Here is a 27,467-nt window from a genome sequence, read left to right on the forward strand (position 1 = left end):
AGCATAGCACGATTGTATCATTCGTATCGAATATCTCCGATATTTGTCCGTGATTACTTTTGCGGAATAACGTCGCAGAGAGGACACCAGGCGGGCGTTAATGTCAAGCCGGGGAAAGTAAAATAAAAATCGAATATAGAAGAAAAACAACGCGAGAGAGGAAGAAATGAGAGGAGCGCAGACGGTCCAAAAGCAAAGGAAACAAAATAGCGAGATGAGGGAAAATATCGCGCCCTTCTATGTCGGAGCGAAAAGCTTTAAACGCGGGCGCATACGTTTCCGCGAGAAAGCGCACGTTTCCGGTTTACCAGAGGCCCACCTCGTAATTCCTCTTAGTATTTTTCCACAAGTTTTTCCGACGCGGAATGATAAAAGTGCGTTCGAAGACATGGAAATGCACGTGCTATGATGGGGTGAAGGTTGAGGTTGAGTAAAAGCACGTAATCTGCCTTCTTTCTCTCGCAAAGCAGGTTAGATAAACAGAATTAACGTGTGCAATTTATCGTACAAATGCGCGCGACGACAATTTTTGTGTCGTCACTCTGCTCTCGGAGATTACGTCGAAATTTATAACTTAGAAATTCATACTCGCCGCTGCATAAAATTATCTCTTACCCATACTCGCGTATTTTTTAAGTGCGTTGCGTGAAAGCGTTCGCAGTGGTATATAGAGACATTTCTAAAATAATGAAAAATATATATACATAGGAGTTTTCCAAAAATATTTAATTTCATTTTACCGGTTGAATAACCTGTAATGAATTGAAATTTTATACCTACGTAGAGATAATGTGTGTGTGTGTGCGCTTTATATTGGTATTGAGATTCAATCTACGTTTGATAGCAGTCGAGAATAAAAATAAAATAAAAGTTATACAAATATAACTTTTTCTTATAAAATAGTCGAATTAATTTAAACCGTAAAATTGAAAAAATTTTTAATTTCAATAACTTATTTATATTCTGATATTTTTAACGAAATCGAGTTGTTTTTTTTTAGTTTAGGTGCAAAAGACCTGATAAAACGCGCGTTAAAATTTCGATTCGAAATGATTTCGCGTACAAATAAATGAGATTCGCAATCGTTTTAATATTCGCGAATAAATCCTGAAATATATATAGACTTTTGACACGAAACAGAAATATTTGCGCGTCCACGTTTTATTTATCGCAAGCGTGAGAACGTTTTTGCTCCGATATGCAAAATCGATTTTTATACGCGCACGTATAATGAAATTATAAGATTCGCCAATAAAAACGTAAACGACTTATTTAATTCTTTACATACATGGACTCTTTCTCTCTCTCTCTCTCTCCCGTAATTTGTGCATAATTGAAAGTGTATTACGTCGATATCGAAATAGAAACGATATGTGTCTCAATTTCTGGCTTCCGCTGTTCACCAATTGAATTTTGAAGGAGCGAAAAGGTGGATTTCTCGGTAAAATATGAATATTATTTGTCGGACGGGGAATATTTCGCCGCGTCGAATTTCATGAAAGCTTGTAACGAGGTTCCGCGGAATCTGTTCGTTGCAATCTCCGATGTTGGGCATCGAGCATCTTTTATTCGTCGTCGCATCGTTCCGCTTAATTCGCGCGCCATTTAAAACTCGGCATGATTTCTGCCGGTCTTTAAAGCGACATTACCATTGTCGTCGCGGTGCTAGAGGGTGGGAAGGCGAGAATTTGGCATAATGTATCGCCCGGCCACCGGAGAAATGTATTATTCATCGCTACGACTGCTTGTGTCCTTTTTTATGTACTCCCTCTCTCATCTTCGTGCATTCAAATGCGCCGTTAACTTTAACGTCCGCGTTTTGCTACTGTTCATGCACTTCGTTTCTCTCGTCTTACTTACTCCTTTTTTTTCCAAGTCGCTCTTATTTTTTACATACTTGACACATAAAAACACAAGATGTTGATCTTTTTGAGAGGTAAATCTCTTTTATTTTTTATATGAATATTTCAACATTATTTATACGTATATTTGCGGGTATTTATAAATATAAGAAAAGCTATCGAAAAAAAGTCCTCGGGGCAAATCTAAATCTGTCATCCGTTCTAAAATCGAGCGCATTTGCATTTATATGTCAAATGTGCTTTTCACAGATCTTGTAGACTACAGAGATATGGACGGACTGTATTATACGACGTTGATGTGTATGTGTGAGTGTATATATAATTTAAGAATATCACGATTGCACAGAGAGAGAACGAGACTCCGCTCACAAGGCTCGCCATCGACGCCGCAATGTCGATAACCTCGACGGACAGATCCCGATCGTCTCCGTTTCCATCCTTTACCGCCTCTCTCCTCTACCTTTCTCTGCTCCGCAGCTTTGACGTACCGTGCAAATGCATTCTTCAAAAGCTTGCAGTCGTTCGGTGACGCGACGTGTGACGAATCCTCGAGCAAGAACGCATTCTCGGCTGAGGCCGCATGAAGGCGAATAAAAAGCAAAAATAAAAAATATGAGAAAAATATCACGCGTGAGCCGCTCGCGACGTAATGATTTCGTGTAAATACGTAGCGAGAATTTGCATCTTTTTTTTTTTTTTTTTTTTTTTTTGCAAGGCTGCTTACGCAAAAAGGCGCGAAAAGACTTTCCTCCGCGACGATATTCGACGAGAACGGCGTATACCTTTTCTCCGACACGAAGACGACGTAATATCGCGACGAGACGACAACACATTTTGTAATAACGACGTTTCTGATTTTCCTTGTGGTTTGCGGATGTTGGCAAGATCGAGAAATGTTATATTAAATCGTTTCATGGATACGCTTAGATATTTTTTTAAATAATTGTAAAGCTGTAATAAGCAATACAGACATTTAGACATATTTCGGTAACCTTTTCTCTTCTCATCATCCGATATTTCAGTTGAGACATGTTGTCCAAAATAAGAAATATTTTAAATAAAATTCTTTGGAAATAACTTGCTTGAATGACAACGTCAGAAGCAAGAAAGTTTCATCCTTGCGACTTGCGTTTACGTAGGTAAACAACTTTTCCATCAACGAGACCGTTTAGTTCGATAACGCAGACTTATAAAATGCACCACATACGATGTTATCAAGCCAGCATACATCACCCGAAAACCTTAATCTAAGTTTTGCCAGATTCGGAGAAACGACATGTTTTGCCATTGATATTTCAGCATTTCAAATTGCCAAGTAATACATACATTCAACTTGATATTGCGTGGTGTATACGATATACTTTTAAAACCTCGCTTCGTCGGCCTAATTCTTTTCATTTGATTGTCAATCTTTTCTCATTTTCTTCTTCTCTCTCGTACAAATTTTGTATAAGATTGTCGTTGATAAGAAAAGTTTCCAGAGAGAAAATTGTATCTTTATTTAAAGCATTATCTTAATCTTGAGTATTTCACAAGAGACTAAACAAATTCAAAAGTTCAAGAGTTTGTTTAAATGTAAATATATATATATATATATATGTGTGTAAAGTTGGGCAAAATCCTGCGACACACGTTGGCCACAGAATCAGAATCCATTATTCTAAAATTCTCTTTTCCATCTCCGCGTTGCAACTTTGGCATAGGAAGGAAATAGCCGTTCTCGCTGATGAGATAAACAAGTTTGGACCAGTCATTGTCAGGAAATAGAATTAACTTGCCCATCTCTCGCAATTCACTTTGTTTGTGGATTTTAATGTCCGTTAACGTGAATATATTGCACGGAGCCTGTTGCAATAATTCAAAGAGGAGCGAAGAAAAAAAAGGAGTAGGATGAGAGGGAGCGCGCGAAAGAGCGAGAGCTCCTTCTTTCCCAAGATAATGAAAAATATACAGTCCGCGTGCTTTTATCCGGCGCATAAATGCAAAAGGGGACTCGCGCGCGAATCGCCGACGCGAAGCGCCCGTTCGTGCTTTATCCGCGGATAAACGTTAGTAGCCCCCGACATCCCGCGTATTTACGCCATAAAATTCGCCCGGCTCGTCGGTGGATTCTAATTTACGGAGATTGCAGCATGTCGAATAAACGCGTAAAACGCAAGCACGGCTGGTTATATATATTATCGCTCTCGCGCGCATTCGTAAAGCGCGAGGCATCAATTTGCAAAGAGGATTTCGAAAGATGTGCAATGTTGCTAATCTGCGTCATTATATTTTTACAAACGTGTAATAACTTTTTAATGAAAATTGTTTTTTTTTCTTTCGTCCAAATTTCTTTGCAATTTACGCGATGTATTCTCGCGCTGAGAATATTCACAAAACTATACCGCAAAAAGAGAAGAACGATTGCATTTTCTGCTGATGTATTTATTAAGGTAGGTTTAGAAAATTTGTGCAAGCAAATAATTTTTTGGCAATCTCACACAATGAAAAAATAATAATCTCAAATAATGATAATTGTGTAATTATTAGAAAAACAGTTTTGTACACGTATGACTATCCTGGAGATAAAAAAAGAACATTGAAAAAATTTACCGAGAAAAGAATAAAAAAAAAAAAAATAGGAATCAATTGATAAAACTGAAGATAGTGCAATGTTGCTAATCTGCGTCATTATATTTTTACAAACGTGTAATAACTCTTTAATGAAAATGGTTTTTTTTTCTTTCGTCCAAATTTCTTTGCAATTTACGCGATGTATTCTCGCGCTGAGAATATTCACAAAACTACCGCAAAAAGAGAAGAACGATTGCATTTTCTGCTGATATATTTATTAAGGTAGGTTTAGAAAATTTGTGCAAGCAAATAATTTTTTGGCAATCTCACACAATGAAAAAATAATCTCAAATAATAATAATTGTCTAATTATTAGAAAAACAGTTTTGTACACGTATGACTATCCTGGAGATAAAAAAAGAACATTGAAAAAATTTACCGAGAAAAGAATAAAAAAAAAAATAGGAAACTGTAACCAGAATCAATTGATAAAACTTGGATAAAAATTATATGTGGACGAAAGGAGGAAGAGTTTTCAGTTTTTTCGTACGCGCAGAGTTTTATCCGTTTTACACGAAGTTGAAAAGAACGGTGAGCACGGTCGTATAAACGAAAAAATTTATCGTTTCGCGACATATCGTAGATCGAAAGTCCTGTGTGTCGACGTGCTGGAACTGACACAAAACCGATATATACGACCCGGCATTCCGCGTCCATTGCGCTTACCAAACCAAGTTTATCCCAAGTTTACTATTATCTACACACGCGTGACAATAATTTTAGCCGCAATAATTGCGATACTAATTCAAATATACATGCGTGTCCCTTACCAATGATACTTTTTTCAAACGTTTATTTAGCACGTGCAAAACAAGATATAATTTGATATTTCTTTTTGTTATATTTCTTTCTTTTTAATCATTAAATGTCTTTTGTATTATATATATGATGTGTGTGCATGTATAACTTGAAATATGCACTTGCTTGACGTAATGTTTTTATATTTTTTTTATACAATCAAGATAATGTATGTTTACGCGTATTATGAGCTCTTTGTGCATATGAAAATCAAGTAATATAATGCGTGTATAAAAAAAAAATATGTCCGGGACGTCCAAATACTATAATAATCCCAGTTAAGAGAGGTTTAAGAGAGAGTTTTAGGAAAATAATGTTAATTTGAAAAGCGACGCTACTTTGTCGTGTCCCGTTAAAGAGATTAAAGCTTTTGTGAAAATGACAGCAAACAGCATTGTAAAAGAGGTAAAGAGAGAATACACGCGGAAAAGATATTCTTCCCCCGAAAAGTGGTGCCGAGTATTCTTGTTTCTGTATGATACTGAAAACATTTTCATCACAAGACGTAAAAATAATACCAATAATATCTCGCGTATTCTAATAATTTATTCATTTACTTTTATCTTAAATTATGTCACAATTTTAATACAATAATTAATATTATGTTATTCGATGTATAGTAATAATTAGGAAAATTGCTTGCGCAGTTGGATTATTCCACTCTAAGTGATTATTAGTTTCCATAATTTTCTTTGACAAGATAATTCCAGGATTATGGTGCACGTTTGCAATTAACGGTAAATTAATTGCAAACGGTTGATTACATAATGAATGCGTAATGCAGATACTGCTTTAATTTGCCGCGGTAGAGAAATTGTATTTAAAATCGATAAAAAAGAAAAAAAGACCACCAAAGAAGCGTCACGCGATTCATTTCCGAAATATTATTTGCACTCGTTTCCGGATATCCTCAACAGAGTCGCCATGAAACTGATTGTACTCATTCCCCCGTATGACAAGGGTTAAGTATCGGACCGGTCCAAAGGGAATCGATAGGCCTTCGTCTTAACGAGCGACCGGAAACTCGCAATTTGCCCCGGAAAGGGGCACGGCGATATTTTCACGTGGACAAATAAACGATTTGTTTCAGGCGGCATCGTGGAAGTATATTTCCGTTGCTCGCTCGCAGCAGAAATCTTTTTGTTCGTAAATCCGCTCCTATCATCCGACGTGGAGGCAAGATTAAAGATTGCTTTCCGGAAGAAAGCAAGACAAGAAAGTGCAAGATGGACGCATCGGAAAATAGCAATAAAATAGAAAAAAAAAAAAGAAATTTCAAGCAATTCATCCTATTTAGCGAATGAGAAAGGATTTATATTTAGCCTTTAAGTATCGATTCAGATTTATATCGCTAGAGACATTTTTTGGTACAAGAGAAATGTAATTAAGATTTATATGCAGAAAGAGTATTTCATATGAGAAATATATGATTTCATTTATAATGAAGAGAAAATGATAAAACTGTGGAAACATTAATATTATCCAAAAGAGATGTAATTGTAATTGTGTTATTTTATAAAATTCCAAAAATGAAATGCATGCTTAATTAACACACACTAACACTAAAGTGAGAAGACGTTTCTCAACATGCCGACTAAAACAGTTTGTCAAAAAATAATATAAACCGCATCGTCTTTCCATCCTTGTCTGCAAATTAAGTTTGCGTAAATAGGAGAACGAGATGCAGAAGCCGCATTGGGATTAAACCCTTGATAAAGCAGGAAAATTCACCGACAAGACTCGCGATACTCGTTGCCTCGTTACTCAAGCCGCGATAAATATCGAAAACTATTCTCAATAATATAGTTACTGCCTTAAGAAACTTTTACAGATATAAACTTGTTTATTTCGGGGCATAAGCAAGCATCATTTTTACGAGGCAAGAGCGAAAATCGATATTATTTCATCGTCAAAAGCCAATCTTTGGTACATAATTCTCCATTAATTTTCGACATAGATTCGTATATAAAATTAATCAAATATCTGGAGAATCTTCATTCGCGATCTGTCGGTCACGAGTATTTTTTATGTAAATTAAATTGTACTCGCAGTCATGTACGCTTAATCCATCCACAATCCGTGTTGTCACGAAACGAAAACCGCCTTCGCGCCTTCGCGCCCGATAATCAAGCGGGATCATTCGCCTTGCTTTCTCGGGAGCGGGAGAGAGGGTGAAAAAGTTACACGGGAGCGCTGAGATTAGTATCTCCCACTTGCTTGTGTATCGACCCGCGAAATTGCGAGTACCTTCTCTGCCCGCCCACTCGCGATATACGTACGCTATACTCTCTCCGTTTCCCTCTTATTGTTCTTTTTGCTCTCCTTCTTTCCTTCCTTCCTTCGTAATTCTTTATTCCCACTATATAGTATGTCCGAAAGGAGAATGCATTGATTTCACGCCAAAGAGTACGCAAAGATTCAAGAGAGCGCGAAATTTCGGAGTGGTTCAGTAACGATCGAGATTTCGCAATGTTCAAAACTCATTTGTATACAGAAATAATAATGAATTGCAGAAATTAATAATGCCCAAATAGTTTGTACACGATTGAAAAAAAAAATTAAAAATAAAAATAAAAATAAAAATAAAAAAATGAAAAAAATAAACGCTGTCGTTAAAATTATGTCGCGCGTGAAATTGTCAAATTTCAGCTAATCAATAACAAGAGATGTCATCATCAGTTGTGCATTTGATTTTTCAATATTTAACAATGTATTTTTCTTTCCACCGACGCAAAATATATATAAATTTGACAAATTTAATATTTTATTTAAAACCCTTGACACATGGAAAAATACATTTTTTTCCCGATGACTATACACGTTGTATAACTTACGAATAACAAAAATAATTTATTTGTCACAAAATTCAATTCAGATTTTCCAACGAATTTTCGTATTGACATTTTTTTTTTTTGCAATGTAACATTTTGCTATTTATCCCTTATCTAACGACAAACAAGCAACAAACACCGTCGACGTTTGTCATGTCGGTGACAATCGTGCGACGAGTTTTTCACGCGCCGTGCTACATCCTTAATCTTCCTCCCTTTCTCCGTCTCTCTTTGTCCGCGTAATGCATTCTCGTTTCGTTTCTTGTGTCAAGCCAGCCCGCCAGTCAGTCAGTCCCTGGGATTCCAATCTTGCGGAAAGACAGAGCCATGCCAAGAGGCAGGCGAGCGTCACACGTCACAGGCAGAAAACCAAGAGGACGGAGAAATTTCGGTGTAAACTCCAGAGTTACGCGAGTCGAGCTTGATCTCTCGCGGTTATGTTAATGGAATTAACGACGAAGAAGAGAAAGAGGGAGAGAGAGAGAGAGATGCCGCCATACACCAGATACACAGCGAGACCAAAACCCGTCCTCGATGAGAACTCTCATTCGATTTGCGGCCACGTCGTCTTGCCAGCGGCACAATTTCCTAATTATTACCGTCTCGTGACGAAACTTTTATATCGTCATCGTCGTCGCACTGACGTAAACACGGAAATTACTTACGTTGCTACTGTCAAACCGCTAATTTAGCGTGCGCACTTTGCCAACAACGGCAAATTCGCTAATTAGTATTCGCGCGTTACGGTAGCTACGTTATAATAAGTAAGCTTCCAAGAAATTAATTTATTCGACATATTTATTGCGGCCGTAAACATGCTTGTTTTTAATCAATAGTTTTCCCTTATAAGGATATTTAAATAAAGTTAAATTAACGCAGTTAATCTTCTGTGTACATAAAAAAAACTTTCTTCAACTGTATACTTGAATTATTCCTTAGCTATATTGATTGTAAGATTAAAAATTGTAATAGGTGTATATTAATTTTGGATTTGAGGTGATTCACCGAATGGATATTGCAATCTGCAAGACTCAAAAATAATAAATATTTCGCGAAAATAATTAATGTTGTTCGATTATTGAATTAAGAGTATTCGCCATGTTTAGACGAATTTAAATAGATTCGAAGATAGAATTCCAATATATCTCAATATTGGCAGTAATGTAATTGGCGCACGATAAATTTTGAATAACTTCGCAATTTTAGAAGACAGACCCACTTTCCGATGTATCGTGTGTACGTATACACATACATGCGTGAGAGACTCTGCTCGTTAACATCGCGAATATAAAGGCGGTTAATCGCACTTAACCTCTAGCCTGAAGCATACAGGGTGTCCATAGAAAAGGAGCTTAAGACCATTATTTCCAGCTTTTCTGAAAACGCGAGATAACATAATTTGCCACCGGTTTATCGGGCGATATCGCATGGACGCAGTTCTCATTATGTTAATATTACACGTGGAATATACATGAAAGCTCATAATTAGGAATTGTGATACAATAGCGTAGCTGATCACAATAATACGCGCGTTCTAATTGTGCATGACAATTAGAAGGATTACTTCCACCACCTCCCTGAATCAGTTGTTACTATTTGACAATGCTTGTTGGTAACTTAAAAAAAAATTGAGATTGTAATTTTTATTCCCAAAATACGTAAAGTATCCAATGTCTTTTATATATATATATAATGAACACAACCAAATATTAATAAACTCATTGATTGTATTAGTAATGTCATTATGAAATATTCGTCAATTTTTCATCACAATTATTTTTTCAAGATTAAATTTGTTAATTGATTGCGAGAAAGATAACATATATATATAAATAAGAGAAAATACGATTGGCGAATAGCAACAACAATCGATGCTAATGTTTGTACAATATTATGCAAATTCAATGCTATAAGTTGAATATTATAAGTTTCTCCTTTGAGAGAAATAAAAATCAGATTGTCTCTCCCTATCCGACAGCGTAGTTGAGGAATCTTGTCAGAGTCAAAGGTTATCAAGCAACGGTAGCAGTTTATATGCACTCCTCGGAACGGCACCCAAGGGATACGTGACCCCTAGATTGGCATCAACCCAGGTGGGCCTTGTTATCCAATGGAAATTCTCGATAGCCATGCAAATGGGAAAAAATAAGATGATATAACAGACGAAAGATAACAATGCGCTAAAAAATACTCTTTAAAAACGCACGTTTGTGATATAGTTATTTGATCAAACAAGCCAAGTATGTATAATAATCCATCCATATACGTGAACATATATAAATGTATATATACATATATGAATGTATGTATACATATATATATACAATGCGGGTATATGCGTGTTCCATTATACGCATCGTGCATTGTATAGATGGTATAAAATAGGTAACAATAGCGGTTATACTCTTCAAGTAAACTGCGGGGCTATTCTAAAACTTGGCGCGTTACAGCCACGCTAAGCAAGTTCGCGTCATGCCATAATACCTATTATAGCAGTATCGTAAAGACAATACGTTGCCAACGTAGCTCGTACGTTCCTCGTAGTTGGACAAGTTTTTCACTCGAGTCGATATAACACGGTTTACGTAATAGTTGTTGAGAAGAGAGGTTTCACGTTACCCCTTTTCACGTAGAATATATATCCTTATTCGTACACCTCAGTTATTCGTATTTACTTTGCTTTCGCGATTCGCGGTTGTATTCAATCGAAAATTGCATTATGCCGCGCCGATACCTCTCAACGCGAAATCGCGATACTGTGTGTAAGCGAGCTGCGCATAGATTTGTCGTATATCCACTGCGCGAACCGGGAGAGTTTCCTTTAGCCCGGCAGCCTTTCAAATATTGAAGACTACTGATTCGGAAGCCGAGGAAGCATCGGCGAGGAAAGCAACCTGCAAGCGCGTGAAAACGTTCTCGCGCAATCGCGTCCCTTTTGAAACAAACGTGTCTGAAAGCATTCGCATGCGTCGCCATCGCAAATTCCTTTCGCGCACTTGTGCTTCTTCGATTTGTTCTGCTTCTTGATTGTAACATTAAAAATCTGCTTTGTAAAACATGTAACTCTATATCGAATTTTATCTTTCAAAAGAGCGCGTGAAATTTGAAACACGACAAATAATAAATATGGATATAGAGAGCACGCGCGAATAACACATGTATAATTATCTTTGAAAAAATGAGAATTTCTAACATCCTGAAAAAATGAATTTTGCAGTAGTCGTGTAATCCTTCACCTCTCACATTCTAGTGTAATAAAACTTGCAGAATATCCGCGTTATTATGCAGAATATGTAACTATGTACTTTCCAGTTAGATTTTATAACATACATTTTTTTCTCGAAAACCCATTTTAACATATTTTTGTAATGATGAAGCATTAACAATTCAAAGAAATAATACACCGTCACTGTTTAAAACATTTTTCCGTTAGTTAATTATAAATTTTATTATCTTTTAAATATCTATCTTAATTTAAAATATTCCACATTTCTTAAATATGTATTTCCTATGTAAAATTCATACAAATACGCGCATGCATACATAAACGCGAGCGCACAGAGAAATTACGTATTAAATACTGTTAGATATTTATCTCACGAGTTTAATGTAAATATTTTTGAATAAAAGATGGATTTTTGTAAGATAAAATAAATTGGAATGCTAAATTAAGAGTTTAAAGGTTGATTTAAAAATATAATATAAAACATGAAAATTCCTCGTTTGAAAAATTTAAATTGACAAATTAATGCTTATATTCATATGTATGAGTAAAACGAGAGAAGCATCTGACACGTTTCACGGTTGTCGAAGAGAGTGCTTATAGATTTTCCTCGCTGCACGCAGTTTCGGATCTGCTTTCTTGCTAAACTTATCGCGCCACTTATCGCGTGCCAAAAGCTATCCTCGAGCCATTTTTCCCTCTATCCCCCCGGATTTTCCTCTCTTCACGCGCCTTTACGGCCATTCTTTCCTTCATCCATCTATGTCTCTCTCTCTTGTATACCACCCACCTCACAATCTCGATAAAAGTGCGCGAAAAATTGCGCGACTGCAACAACATTGCACGCGATTGTTAAAGAAAGCACCGCTTTCCTAAAAGCGGACTACGAGAGATGTGCGCGCAAGAATTTTCTACGGGATAAGCTATACCAGCTATCGCTAAAACCGAGATTGCAAATTGCCTCCGGATTGCGGACAGAATAACGGGAAAAAATCACGGATGCGAAACGAAGGTAAACGGAGGTTAGATTCAATTTCCGTATTTCCGTCGTGGCACGATGGTTGCCGATGGTTGTGCTACACTATTACGAGGGCTGCTATTTTTCCGAGCCAATAAAAAACCCACGGCTGTTTTGCGATTACACTTGGACGATACGGAATTTTTCGTCGGAGATTTGCATACAAAACGTGACGCAATAACACGTATTTTACATCCAATCTTCTTTTTCTCTCGATCCCTATCTATAGAAAACTGATATTACATATTTAACTCCAACGATAATATGATATTCCCCATTCCATCGTTACATGTACATATATCGCTAACCTACACAATTAATTTACGGAATTATATTACGGTAAATTTAATAACAAAGTAAAAAACGAACGAAAAATTTGTAGAAACTTTCCAGGAACGGAACACAATTTTATACTGCGTGACACAGTGTTGTTATACAGTGCCGATTTGTATAGTTGGAAGCTTTTTTATACTCTTGCCAGAGTGCAAGGCAGTCATTTTACATAGCTTTTTTTTTTCAAAGTTTTAAATTTTTTCAAGTTTTCTTTTTTTTTTAAGTTTACCTCCTATCGCGGAATACCACTCCGTATAAACAAATGATACCGAATGTAAAAATGTTGGTATCCGCGGAGTGACGAAACGACACAGTCGAACACACAGCATTTTATTCACCGTATATACGATTGTGTCGCAGTTGGAGAGCACTGTGGGTCGTACGCTGTGTTACACAGTGACGTCTGTGTACACTGCTGGAAAGCAGTCTATAAATAAAAAAAAACTTTTCCTCTCGTATAGATAAAACTATATGCTACTCTCTAGAATGACAAGAGGACAAGGAGAAGCGCCGTTTTATTAAACGACGAATCAGAAATATTATAGATATCGAAGGGCGAAACACAATCGATACTCGACTACATAATACTTCTTGCTATTGCAAAATGAATCCATCTGTTCCGAGGCAATCGTTAACGGCAATAAGTCCACTCGTTATCGAGTCGCCGCCATGTCGTCGCCGAGAGAGGCGATATTACCATAAAGCAGCGAAATTCATTGTCCCGAGCGTTTTTCTGTTCTATTAAGCGATTTCGTATCCGAGGCTCTCGTTTGCCGTCATTCGGCTTCTTCATCGCGTACAAGAGAATTCCATTAGTCGCCACGCCGCGCCTTTGAAGCGGCACTTACGATTACGTTGAAAATGAGTCTACCTTAGCCAATCCAGCATCCTTTACCATCTCACCATTTTTCCTCTCTCCTTTGAAAAAGAGTGTATCAATAATACGCGAAGAGCTCGTGTTTCCCCCTCATTATGCGAGGAAAGTATAATTTCGCGTCGGTCAAGCGTATAATGCAATCGAATTATCTCGCGGCGTGATGTCGAATAATTGCCAGAGAAATTTTCACATCTCTTTTCTAAAGCTAATCTTTTTGAAAGATTGCGAAAAAATGACGCTTATTGAGACACAGACAATTTCGTTGAATTCGAATATAATGAAGATGTAATCAACGAGACGCGAAATTAGGTCCGATATTCAGGACGCTAGATGGGGCAGCATATCGCTTTTCTCGCGATTAATTACGCCGCGTGCGTCAATCAAACGTTCCGGGAATGTCCAAAGTTTCGATTACAGTTAGGCAAGTCATACACCGGCCGTCTGTCTCTCGAGATAAATGATATTGGACAGTTTTATACAAACTTTCCTTCGTTCCACCCTCGCGCTTCGTTGCGGTCCTACGGCCAATTTCTTTGTAAGGAGTTTCCAAGGGAGTAAGTTAAATTGCGCTCGCCGGGAAAACTGCCTGGTCAGTGCGCGCTCTCTCGTCAAAACTATAAACAACAACTGTAAATAACTATAAACGCGACGCGCGTGTATGTACGTGCGCGGAATAGCGATATGTCGGAGCGAGAAGAAGGTGCGTTTCAGGATTTAGCCGTGGAAAATCTTTTACCGATTAAATTACACGATTTCGCGCGGTCCTCGCGCTTTTCCATTTATTCGTCGCGTCGCTTCGCTCTATTGTCCGATATTTTAAATACGCGATGAAAAAGTACGGATTATGGATTATATAAATGTTGGACGGATTTATTTGTCCTTTTATCGCGTAAGATTGGATGCCATAAAACAGCGAACACACAAAAGGAAATTTTATGTCGCATTTATCTTCCAACTATTCTGATTTATATACCGAGAGCACCCTGCGTGTAATATAACGAAAGTAAATTCTTCTATTTTTTATCAATTCCATTTCGACACGCTTCTTATCTCCGGAATAATTAGCTTTGTTTGAATTCCGCGGCGCTTTCATCGGAAAATACGAGAATCACGATTGCGTGTAAATGCAATAGCGGAAAATTAGTAAAACTAATGAGTTTCAGACTCTGAATAATATTGCTCAATTGTAATCGAAAGATTCTTTCGAGAGATCAGCTTCGCTAGGTAAACGTTTCCCGATAAGGAAAGATTCCACGAACATGGTGTTTAATTCGCGACGACGCGACGCTGGTGGCCAATTGGATCCTACCGTCAATTTCGGTTATCTGACCGCCGCAGATTCTCTAGAATCGTATAATGGGGCTCGTGTTTTCTTACGCTGCAACGTATAAAATGCTGAATCGCCATCGGCGGATCGCTTATCGCGCTGATGAAGCGAACAGACTCTGAACGCCGATGCCGGAAAAACGGAAAAGAGTTTTCCAACTGCTCACATTCGATCAAATAAATTCACTGTTGATACTGAATTGATACTGTAATAAATTTACTAGTCGATGGAACTCGCGATACAAACTACCAATATCAAATATATGATTATAAGAAAGGTTGTGTTAAATATTTCAATAAATATATATAGCTAAATCTATATTGTCTATAAAATAAACATTCACATATGAAATCTATAAAATACTATACTGGTATATATATTTGCGCAGTAAAAAGCACACTTTAAATGAATTATTTAATCTAATCATCTAAATTGAACTTTTTTTTAAAAAGAATAATAAAAATCTTTAAATTTTATTTTAAGATTTAAATTCGCATTAAACAAAATTATTCTTTTCATTAATCGAAATATCAGTTAAAAGAATTGTGAGAAAATCTTATTTGCAATATTTAAAGAATTTTCCCAATTTTAAATATAATCTTTTTACATTATTTAAAACATTACATATAATAAGAGCATAAGTTGAAGGAAAAATAATTTAATTTCCTATTTCAAATACACAATCGCATAAAAGATTGCATATGTGGGGGATGATTCCAAAGCAAGTATACCACTAATATAAACAATAATCGAACAGATTCCCACCGAGTACTTTGCGGAGAGAAGAATTTTGTAAACGTTTACACGGCGCAAATTTTTTTTTCATTAACCAGACTCCTAAATCGAATAAGCGTGATATGGATTTGCTCGTCCATGCACGTTTCAAGCCTCCCTCTCACTCTTATAATCGTTCGTGCGACGGTATGCGAAAAAGAGGGAAACGCCGTGCAGAAGGAAAAAGGGAAACGCGAGGGCGTGGGTGGGTATATACGTTCCTGTAAATTCAACACAATAGGATACGCACAATGCGACCGGCGGTCGAACGAGGGATCGCGCGAAGGGCGGACGATGGGTTGCGAAAAACGGAGAAGAAGGGTCCGCACCCTTCGCTCTCTCTCCCGTTTTTGCAGCAATGCGCGACGACGTTCCGCAATCCGTGAATGCTCTCAACGAGACTTGACCCTCTCTCAATTTCTCTCCGTGCGTCAATAAATAATAACGGTAGTTAAGGGAGGCGTTTTTCGAGCACGCTTCTCCTTCATTGACTGGAGAATGCGATAGGATTATAAAAGATGGTTATATGGGAAAGAGAAAGGCGCTTTGTGCATACGAAAATATTTTGTAACACTCTTCACAGAGAGAATTTTCTCTTAGAATTTACCCTGAAAATCATGCTAATCGTGGATAATAGGTATGCTATTGGAGGAATTTTATAAGAGTTTTTCTGATTAATATTTACCACAATAAAAATATTGATATCTAGCGGAATAAGATACACTCGATAATTTTACTATGTACCTATTAATATTTTTTATTGTGGTAAATATTAATCAGAAAAACTCTTATAAAATTCCTCCGATACCATATTGTCCACGATTACCATGATTTTCAGGGTAAATTCCAAGAAAATTCTTTCCGTGTTGGAATCGATATACCACGTTGAAATTATATCGAACAAACATTGGTATTAATTGAGAGATACAATTCAGACGACGATGTGATATTTTAAGCTACGAGCAGAAATATTCAAACTTATTCATATCAATATCATTCACAGGATATACTTGTCAAATTAAAAAAAAATATACAATCTATTTTTTCAGTTTTTCTTTATGATAATATTTTTAATACTCGACGAGAGTTGATAGAACTTGAAGGAAAAAGAGCGTGGATTTTTACAACGAAATAATTTGAATCCATTTAAATCTGCTCAGTCCATTCGTTATCCGCGGCGTTATTATGACAGCAAGCCGCGTCTTCTCCGCATGCTGATAACGAGGTGATTTTCTAGCGTGACGTCGCGCGCACCGAGGATCGATATACCTTCCTATCGACCATTCCGCAGGCCGAGCCACGCCGCGCCGGAGGATTTTAGCGGAAATGACTGCTCCTCGTGCGTGTTCCGGCATTCAAGGCAGGGTTGCGCGGGTGCAACAAGATTTATCGCGAATTCTCGTGTCGCGATCTCGTTGCCGAGAATACCGGTTAAGTTACGAATCTACGGGCGACCGGATTCGCGCCGCGAGTCTCTCGATCCCGGCGCAAAGTGCAACGCTGCACCCTCGAGTCACGCTCCATTCAAACTCCCCGACACAATGAGGATTATATTGTTAATTAAAGCGAACACGCTGCTGAATCAAACGATAGTTGTAGTTGCTGTTCCTTTGGCGCGCACAGGCACGCCAACGCCGAGGATTATAGAGGGATCATATCAATTTCCATGCACACAATATAAGATATGTTATTATACATTCTCTTATCCATATTTCATTTCAGAACAATTCACTAACAAATTCACAAATAGATCCATGTTTCACGACGATGTAAATCGACGCTAATAATAGTGTGAAATAATATAGGTATATAATTGGCACGATGAATATCGTAACGATTTCCGATAGATGAAAACTTTCGAGTATTATAATACCACAGAATATGTTAATAAAGATCCAGACAAATAAGAAGATAAACTGGATAACTAGGAAGAGAATGGAAGAGAATGAATAGTTTTAGCACGGTGTCTGTTCTTCCGTTGTTCGTCTTAAATTCGAACGAAGACGCGATGAGTTTCGTTCAAACTTCCGATTCTTGCGACTGATTAATAGATCTCCAAGACTGAGACGCGAAAACTAAGGACTGACAAATCAGATCGTTTCACAAATCAAATTCTTTCTTCTTCTCACGTAACATTGAAATTATGCTTATCAATTATACAGACATAACTTTTGATATCTTATTAAAAATTTCTCCGTGCACTAAAATTACATTAATATTATTTCATTCATCATCATCATCAATCATTCATTCAATCATTTAGCAGCAAATGTTTTAAATATCAACCAAACTTTTGAGTAAATGAAATCCATCTGCACACTTTCAACAAATCTAATAAAGAATCTCTCCTTTAAATTGAAATGACCAAGTTTTCAAATTTATAGAAATCACAATCACTTGTAATTTAATTTAATATAAATTCTTGTAATACGAAACATACATTATTGGGTTTTTTAAATCTACTTGTATTTTATTTACTTAAAATTTGACCTACAGTGATTTGATATTCACCACTCTAGGTATTATATTTGCAATATTATAATACTAAAACAGAGAAATTTCTCAAACTAAGGGCATTAGCAGCGAAATGGCGAAATAAGCATGATCGCATACCCATCTCGTTTAAAATGAAGATTCTATAATTCCCTCTTTCATCCTCCGCTGGCAACCTGCATAAAATGCTGAATTGGCACCACTCGCGCGTTCAATTTATTATCCGTCGCCATCCAAAGAGTTTCGACCGCAGGCAAGCTTCTTTCTCTATCAATCGTCGGTCAGATTTTCACAAACCCTCGATCCTCTCTCGCTGCCTGCCTGCCTGCGTATAATCCCAGGGTGTACTCGACCGGCACCCCGAATTCCCTCGTGTTCCACGGCGCTATCGGCGGTGGGAATAGGGTATCCGGGAATCGTTTGTCAATGCGCCAGCGTTGATCGTGCATTATGTGATCGCGCGAAATCTACGACCGGGGAAAAAAAGTGCTGAATTTTAAGCGCGCCAAATTTATCAACGACCGTGGCACGCACGACGCTTTTTGTCTTTTCATTGTCAGACAAAACTTTTTGCGAATCCCCGACTTTAATCTTCAACGACTCTCCGATGACTAATTTCAAACGACCGCGTTCCAACTTGCGAAAATGAAGAAAGCATTAAAAGTATTACGATGAGCGAAGAAATCGATGTAAAAATATTAAAAAAAAGATTCTGAATTTTTAAGACTCTCAAAAATGAGAAATATCAATTTGTGACGCTTTCAACTTATTTCATGTATGTGTAGATTACAAAATACATTGTTTACAAGTTGCTGCTTTCCGAAATGGCCTCTTTTTGGTTCACGAATAATCACCTAAACGTGTCAAGAATTTCATCGCAAAGTCACACGATTACGAAGCGTGATTACGGAGCCACAACATTCCAAGTAGTAAAAACGGCGGGTTAATATCTGCAAACTCGAATTTTCTTCCGCGGCAAATCTCCTCGCACAGTAGGCGAGCTTGTATCTCGCTTCCGGGCTCTTTGGTAAAGCTCCCGAAACACTAAAAGAAACTCTGTTATTTTCAAAGTTTTAATGCTCAGTCTCCTTCTGCCTATACGCGCTTCCTTCGTCTTCTCTCTCTCTCTCCTTCCTTTTTTCTCTCCGGGGCTTTCTGTCTCTCTAGAAAAATGCCACGAGAGAATGCGCAAGATAAATAAAAAAATGAGCGAAAAAGAGAACGAGAGAGAGATAAAGGGAGGACAAATCCTCGACGATAATACGTACAAAGTAACCGAAGCGCATCGTCGCGATCCGTATTTCTTTCGACTTTCCCCAAATGCGAGTCTAGAGTCACTTTCGGTAGCACTGGAAACTCATTTTCCACATCGACGATCCTCGAAATTGTTGCGATGCGTATAGAACAGAAACGAGACGGACAACTATCTTGCCCGCACGCTCCGTGTTTCGAACGAGACTCTTTGGCTGTTTTGCGTTCGCCGCAGCGAGGGCAAAGTTCATAAAAATTCATGAAACGAATTTTTATACATTGGTCCATCGCGGAATTTCGACGGACGTTTACGGTGAAGCAAAAAAAATTAGTCGCCCTTAGTCAGGATTATTCGACGATGCGCGCGCGTTTGTCACCCTCTCCTATCAAATTACTATACATTGTTGTTCGCGACTTGAATATTTAATACATATTTCGCGTCATATTACGAATGCTATTATGTACGCAATTAATGTGAGAGATAATGCAGTGTCATAACGAGAAATGTGACAAAATTTACGCATTTACGTTAAAATAAAAGAGCGCATATATGCAATTCGTATTTCTTCCATTTTCCAAATATAAAAATAATGTATGACAAGTGATTTGAAAACATTGATATAAATTATTTCCGTGTACCGTGCGCGAAACAATATAGATGAATATTTATATAAAAACCATAAAATAAATACAGTTACAAAAGTTAGTATCGATTACGATAAAAAAAAAAAAATATATATAAAAATATAAAATCAGTTGGATAAAATATGTGGTTCGACTTTGTAAACATTTCGTCTAAATAAGGCGAGAATTTGGTCAATCGCTCTTCGTCATGGCAATCACGTCCATTTATCTGTCGTTTAATTTTCAAAAAGATCCGATAACACAAGAGCAAGAATGAAGGCTGGCCGTCATAAATCGAAATGATATCCCGTGTGTGTCTCCCGTGTGCACACTTATATATCACACACGTGTTCTGTAAATTCTGGTAATGCCGCCGAGGAGCCGTTAGTCAAATCGAATCTGATCGCGTTACTTTTGCGGCCTCGCACGACCTCGGGGCGTTGTTACTCTTGTCGCGGATCGCGTCTTATCGATATCTGTGACCCCGATAAATCGAGAGCGAGGATCCTCCTTCCCGGTTCGGTGACTGAAACTCGCGCGCGGCGTACAAACGTTAAATCAACGCTCAAAATTATCATACTAAAGGGAAAATAAAAGAAGGCAACCTTTGCGGAATTGTTACACACGTACCTATCTCCCTTTATCCGTGTTCTTGATTTAATACGGATAAAAAAATATTTCTCGATTGCATTTAAGTATGTATACCTTTCTTTTGCTTGCGCGTGGTTTGCAATTTTTTTTTAAATTTATATCTCTTATTAATATATTTCGATCGTGTAAAATGCAAATGTACAGATTTCGTGAACGTTAATCGAAGCATATTAAAGAGAGCACAAATATAAAAATTATAACTCACGAGTAGTTTTTTTTTTTACAGATTCCGCATAAAATTCATATCCATCGGGGCACACCAAAGCGCATGCATTCGACGAAAAATTAATTTTAATTCTCTCTTTTCGACTATATATAGCTCCCTCCTCGCCTCTGCCCCAAAAGTTTTTAATATTCGTTTAAATGTAGCGGATATTTTTCCATTGCGCTTCTCATTCATTCGATACTTTTAATACATTCATACATGTCATTCGTCGGACAAAAACTCCGAGTTTTAAAAACGAGAAAATATAGACTTTTCTATATTGCCGAGCATCTAATTATTACTTTTCATATTCCGTATTTTCCGCTGAAATGCGCTTTTCCTCGTCCCGTGTAACATTGAAAAACGAACAGGTAAACGGACAGGTAGATGTAATACCTTTATTATACGAATAGCATTGTTTCATCTGCATTATCTCTTCATTGTCTTCCGCACATACAATTTCATTAAATATAATATATAATATATAAATATATATGTGTTAACCAACAGTAATAGATAAAAGATAAATTCTATATATTCATTGCTATTCAATATAAAACACGGTTATAATTTCTGTATAATGAGATAATGATGTTAATGTATCAATTAATAAAAGTTATCCGTCTCTTCTTTTCTTTTTTTACCGCGTGTATAATAATAATAATAATGAAATTTCCCTCATTTTAGAAAACTATTAGATATTGTGTCGGATAAAATAACAGTGTTGCGCGAACGAAAATATAACGCAAAAAATCTTCTCGTTTTTCAAACCGAGGCATGCTTTCAGCGTGCCATTTTGTCTTCACCATAACCAAATTTCTTGTCGCAAAGTACCTGTACGTTAAGGTTGGGTGAATCTTTACAGTCACGTACAAGGCATTTTTTCGGAGCAGCGAGTGGAAAAAAAGAGCATGTGAAGATAATTAACGAGGTTTTTAATATTTACTTGCCGCAGGCAGGCGTATGCCAACATGATCAATTTTTTTTTTTATATTTTATAACAAAAAAAGTAAACTCTGATTTTATCCAACGCTGGTTAAAAAAATTTGCAAGACGTTAAACACTTGACAGATCAAACACATGAAATTTAGGACTCTCATAAAAATATGGAAACCTTTATAAAAGCACATATATCTACAGCTTTTTAAAATTATTTTGCCAATTACGAAAATTAAAAATCGAAGCGAAGAAAAAAAATATTATACAATCACTTTATAAATTTCCAACCGATGCAATCTCTTCTTTTCTAATCAAACGTCCGTATTTAATCGCAAGCAATCTAATTTGGAAAGTAACGTAATGAAAATTATGATAAAAATGTAACAGAGACACTTATCTGTCGCAAATAATAATAACAGTAATATAATAATAATAATAATATTTCAACGTAGTTGGACAAGATAATATTATTCCGTCCGCTTTAAACCTGACATTGTCGGGGAAAATGTATAATGTGCCGTGGTCTCGGGCTTTATGCAATATCGCTACGATACTGACTGAATAGTAGGGAAGAATCGGGACGAAGCGAAGGCGGAATATAGCGGGAAGCGAGACATGGAAGTCACGTAGGCCGCTTTGGTCCGACAATGATGACGGGAGGCCGTTGCTGCTGTTGTAGCAGTCGTCGAGGCATCGAATTATCGCAAAGTTTCCGCGACTGTGCCGGAATACGAATGAATATGCCGGGAAATCGCGCGGTACATCGACGGCGAATGGACGTTCAGACGGAAAATAGCTCGGATGAGAGAGAGAGAGAGAGAGAGATGGTGCTCCCTTTGTTCTATCCCGTGTATTTCCCATAATCGGACAACGAAACTCTCGCACGGATATTATAACATTCGACTGTGTTATGACAGAGCCACCCCGAATCCTAATACGTAGTAAACGCATTCAACAATTTCTAATATTCATATTTTAACTTTAAAAGCATTGCGGTAGAATTTAATTAATTTGAGCCTTTAAGAAGTATTAATTTCTTTACATTTTCCCACTTCTCTCAATTTTTTAAATAATCATTTCTCCCTACAGTGACTTAGGATTTCAATTACAAAAATGTTCTTTGAAAAAATAAATCCTAAAAAAAAAAAATGATGTAAGAGAAAATATAGCATTTTTAATTTTATGAAAAATTGTACTTTAATTAAAGTCGTGTATAAAATTCAGTAAACATTCCAAAAGAGCAGATAGCGGAACAAATATTTCACAAAATATTATCGTGCTGGTTTACTTTGTCAGAGCTTGCGTATACATAAATGTAACAGCGATGAGCGATGCGACGAGTGAATGGAACTCAAAGCGCGGAGGAAACCACGCGTGGGTGCAACGATTGGATTAATTTATCGCTCGGCAACGTTATTCAGCCTTCCAAGATCCTAAAAGGCAACGATGTTTCCACCTTGCTAAATATAGAGCCAGCAAATTTGATGAGCGCGTTTCAAATGTAGACTGTGTATTATAACAAAAATAGTCATTCGAAATTTTGTTTAAATCATTTTTCTTCATATGCACGTGTAAATATATAAATATAAATATATGTAAAAAATAAATATATTTAAATTATTATTAATTGAAATTTCCACCTTGATTATAAATAGATACAAAATAGTTTCAATACTACAATTTACTATCACGTACAAAACTTTCAAATGTAGACTGTGTATTATAACAAAAATAGTCATTCGAAATTTTGTTTAAATCATTTTTCTTCATATGCATGTGTGAATATATATAATAAATATAAATATATGTAGAAAATAAATATATTTAAATTATTATTAATTGAAATTTCCACCTTGATTATAAATAGATACAAAATAGTTTCAATACTACAATTTACTATCACATACAAAACTATAGTTCTGTTCGCTCATAAGAATTTGAAGTAATTTTGACTCGCAGTTTCCTATTCGAACAATGTGGCAGAAAGAATATATGCATGTATGTACAACACACACATCGATATTTCAAAATATCTTTGAACAAACATATTCAAAGTGATTTTATTCCGGTTGCATAACATTGCAGTTGCAATATTTACGCGATTCTACTGGAAATACTAATTCACAGGAGCAAACAATTCATCGCGTCAAAAAACGCTCCGATTGCTTGAAATTCCTCGCGTACGAGAGAAAATTCCCTTCTTGTCGCCGATTGCGTTTGCAAATTCAGCGTCGCGCCTTTTCGGTCATTCGCATTTCCAGATGCTTCTTCCTCTCTCTCTCTTTCTTTCGCGATCCCGCGTGTCTCACGTGACTGTGCGTGCGCGAGAAACACGCGTTATCGTAATCTGCTTTCCGAGCGTATCGTCGCCCTCTCTCGCGTTACTGGCATAACGTAATCTTCGCCTCGTTTTTCCGGTCACGTCGAAGTCGAGAGAAGAAAAAGAGAAAAAAAAAAGGAGAGAATTCGAAAGCAGGCGCGCCTCCGTCGTCGTTGGTGTTACACACTCTCGATGCTCCTCTCGAGCTTGAAAATTCCACATCGTACATTATTGTCGTCGCGTTTCTTCGCTTCAAAAAATCCAGAAGAAACAATTCACAAGTTTCGACATTCTTACCGCGATTAATTTTACGACTTGTTGCCGGTGTTGCATCGTTATTCGTTATAACGATTCTTCGCTCGTGTATATCTGTCTTTAATCATTATATAAAGATCCCTTCTTCCTCCACTTCCCGAAAGTAATTGATGTTCCACGAAATCGCGTATTATACGCGCAATTGCATATTACCTAATTGATTTCCTAAAGGTACGTATTATAAAAACGATTACAGATTATTACGAGAAATTAGATGTAATTCCCAACTGAAAAGTTTCGCGATCGCGAATTGATTTTAGCAAACTCATCTCGTTTAATTGGAAGCCCGAACAGCCGAATGACTTTCGACTGTTACATCATTCGATTACGCATATTAAAGTGACGGATCGACGGCGGTAAACAACGTCCCGGTACCGCCGTTGCTGGCCGATATTACGTTTGATCCGATATCGCATTTCGTCCAATTACGGGTGCACTCTAATTTACACCTCTCAGTGTCCTCTCGCCGGCAAGCCAACAAAAACCGGCCTTGTGGCGGCCGCGAAATGAACTATCGATTTTGCATTAGTTATATATAACGCGCGATGGACGCGTTAGTTTCGCGTTCCCTATGCATTGTATGTCTCATATATGGTATACGTGTGCAACGTATATGCGCGTGTGTGTGTTTTGGTAAACATTGCAAGATAGATCGTCATCGAGCATTTCCGATGGCAAGTCGCGACACAATACCAACGATTGATGACATTATACATCACTCGATTAATTTTCCGATATCTTTATGTATATATATATATATGTATAGTAGATATGTAGCTCTTTCAGAGCTGGAGCCAATCTCTGTAATCTGATGACAATTAATTTTATACTTGTCGATGCAAATCGTATCTCCATCATAAATATTTCCGAGCAATATATTATTCGATTACGTCTTTCTCCCGATTAATTACTTCCTCGGACGCAAAAGTTTTTATTCCGCGCCGGCGTCGACATGGTTGCCGTCGAAATTTCGACGACGCCGGAGGGATTGGCAAGTTTCCTGCAAATTAAAGCGCTCTCAACGGCGTGCCAAGTTTAACCGGACGTGCGTGAGCAAACAGAGATAACTATATCGATGCCCCTCTTTTTTCATCCCTCCCTTCTAGCAAAACGCCAAAACGTGGGAAAAGGCAGAGCACGTGCGGGCGCAATGAGGATACGGAGATTTCATCCCCTGCTTTCTCTCTCTCTCTCTTGAATCGCGAGAGATATTTATTATCTCGCGCGGCACCGTTATTATTATCGTCGACGATTATACGCCAGTTAAAATGCGAAATTACGAGCCGCGCTCTTCAATGGAGAAAAATAGGGACTGTATGTTTTGCGGAATGAAATGTACCGAGTTTTGGTGCGCGAGATTTTCAGAGCGGATCCGCTGGCTGCGTGAAAACAAAACTACCCGCTTGCATGGAAAACGTTTGGCGAAATGGCGCATTTCCCACCCCGATAAATCAGTACGCTCATTAATAATACGTTCGTACGATATATGCGCGACACTGAGATTCCGCGACTTTCAATGTTGATTCTTTCTCTTTTTTGGACATTATTTTTAGAGTGCATTATCTGGATATTTAGCATTAAAATATATGTATAATGTAATTTAAATTTGTATATGTATATAAATTCCAAACTCGCAATGTACTAGATATTGGAGCACATATATATAGGAAAATAATATAATTTTATCGAACGATTCGAATTAATTTAATAAATTCGTGTTAACTCTGATTGATTGACTGGCTGCCGAAGAGTCGCGAAAATCCTTTATTTTATTTACAAACGAATTTACTAGAACAGCTTTATAAAATTTAAGAGCATCCGGTTTCAGACACAGTTTATTGTACAAAAATAACGCGAGATTGATCAAGCAAATCTCTATACATATATATGTCAAATAAAAGTACATACCTTTCTCTTACGACTGCCAAGTATTTTTCTTCTTTCTGCGCTGCTATCAGGAAGAGATAAATCTGAAAAAAAAAAATAAAAAAATAAAATTACATAAAATTATTATTTTTATTCTTCGTAGTTTTTTTCGCGAGATTATTAACATGTGACGCGCACAAACAATTATTATAAATTTAAAATGTTTCTTTTCACGTCATTTCTCAATGAATAAAATAACAGTAGGAAGCAAAGTTGGAGATACAATTTTGTGGTCAATTTTATAAAAACAATGTCATTCCGTTGGCACCACTTTGTGAGCCAAATAAAAGAATAGATCTCTCTGTCGCCATCTTTGTCCCTTTGACAAAAACGATGCACATGCGGTTTTAATTACTTTTTTTTTTACCGTCACGATTCTCTTTGCAAAGTAGCTTCTCCCTTTTCTCTTTTATCCTCTCGGTAAAAGATACGATTTGTACGGAAATTAGAATTCTCGCGCGATAAGATTGCGCGCGTATTCATCAGCGGACCGCGGTGGAAAATCCACGTGGAAAGATGCGTCGTTAAAAGCAGGGTAATAGAAGCGTGTCTACCGCCACGTATCCGGTCAGTGAGGAAGTGGAGAAAAAAAAAAAGAAGGAGCAAAGAGTGGAATCGGCTGGGTGAAACATTTGTCAATGTTGCACCCTCACCTTGGCCGAGACTAAAGGGAGAAAGAAAGAAACGTACGAGACTGTTACATACACGCGAACGTTATGCGAACGCGCACTCTACGTACGGTACAGGGCTTTTCAACGAAGTCCCTTGAAATATGGGATCCGCTGGACAAAGCGAGACTCCCTCTCTTTCTCTCTGTCTGTCGGTCCCGCAGGACCTCCTGATAACCCTCGAAAGTGAATGTAGTCTGGAGCTCAGGCTCGAGAGAGAGGGAGCAAAACATCGCGTGTGCAGCACAGCCTCCGGGGAACAGTCAGCGGCTGCGTCGACCGGATGTGATATATACCACGCGTCTGGTTCGCTCTCGCTATTTTTCCGCGGCAATCGGTTACTTCCATGGGAAATTAACCGACGTTTCTCCATTTTTTTTTCTTTCCGATCTTTCCAAGTCGCCATCACCAACCGAGAG

At 37.4% G+C, this 27,467-nt stretch overlaps 1 protein-coding gene across 3 annotated transcripts in view; it reads right to left on the reverse strand.

Moving 5' to 3' along the window:
* Window positions 1-27,467, reverse strand: part of PH4alphaEFB (prolyl 4-hydroxylase subunit alpha-1) — a 152,204-nt gene that overhangs the window by 32,849 nt on the left and 91,888 nt on the right. For all 3 annotated transcript variants that reach the window (XM_029310522.2, XM_085482195.1, XM_029310521.2), the window contains one exon: window positions 26,363-26,424. In XM_029310522.2, the coding sequence (XP_029166355.2) occupies window positions 26,363-26,424 (62 nt within the window). The remainder of the gene's footprint in view (window positions 1-26,362; window positions 26,425-27,467) is intronic.

The sequence above is a fragment of the Nylanderia fulva genome, unplaced genomic scaffold (genome assembly GCF_048542155.1).
Source record: "Nylanderia fulva isolate GAGA-0341 unplaced genomic scaffold, ASM4854215v1 Scaffold2, whole genome shotgun sequence".
NCBI classification, from domain to species: domain Eukaryota; kingdom Metazoa; phylum Arthropoda; class Insecta; order Hymenoptera; family Formicidae; genus Nylanderia; species Nylanderia fulva.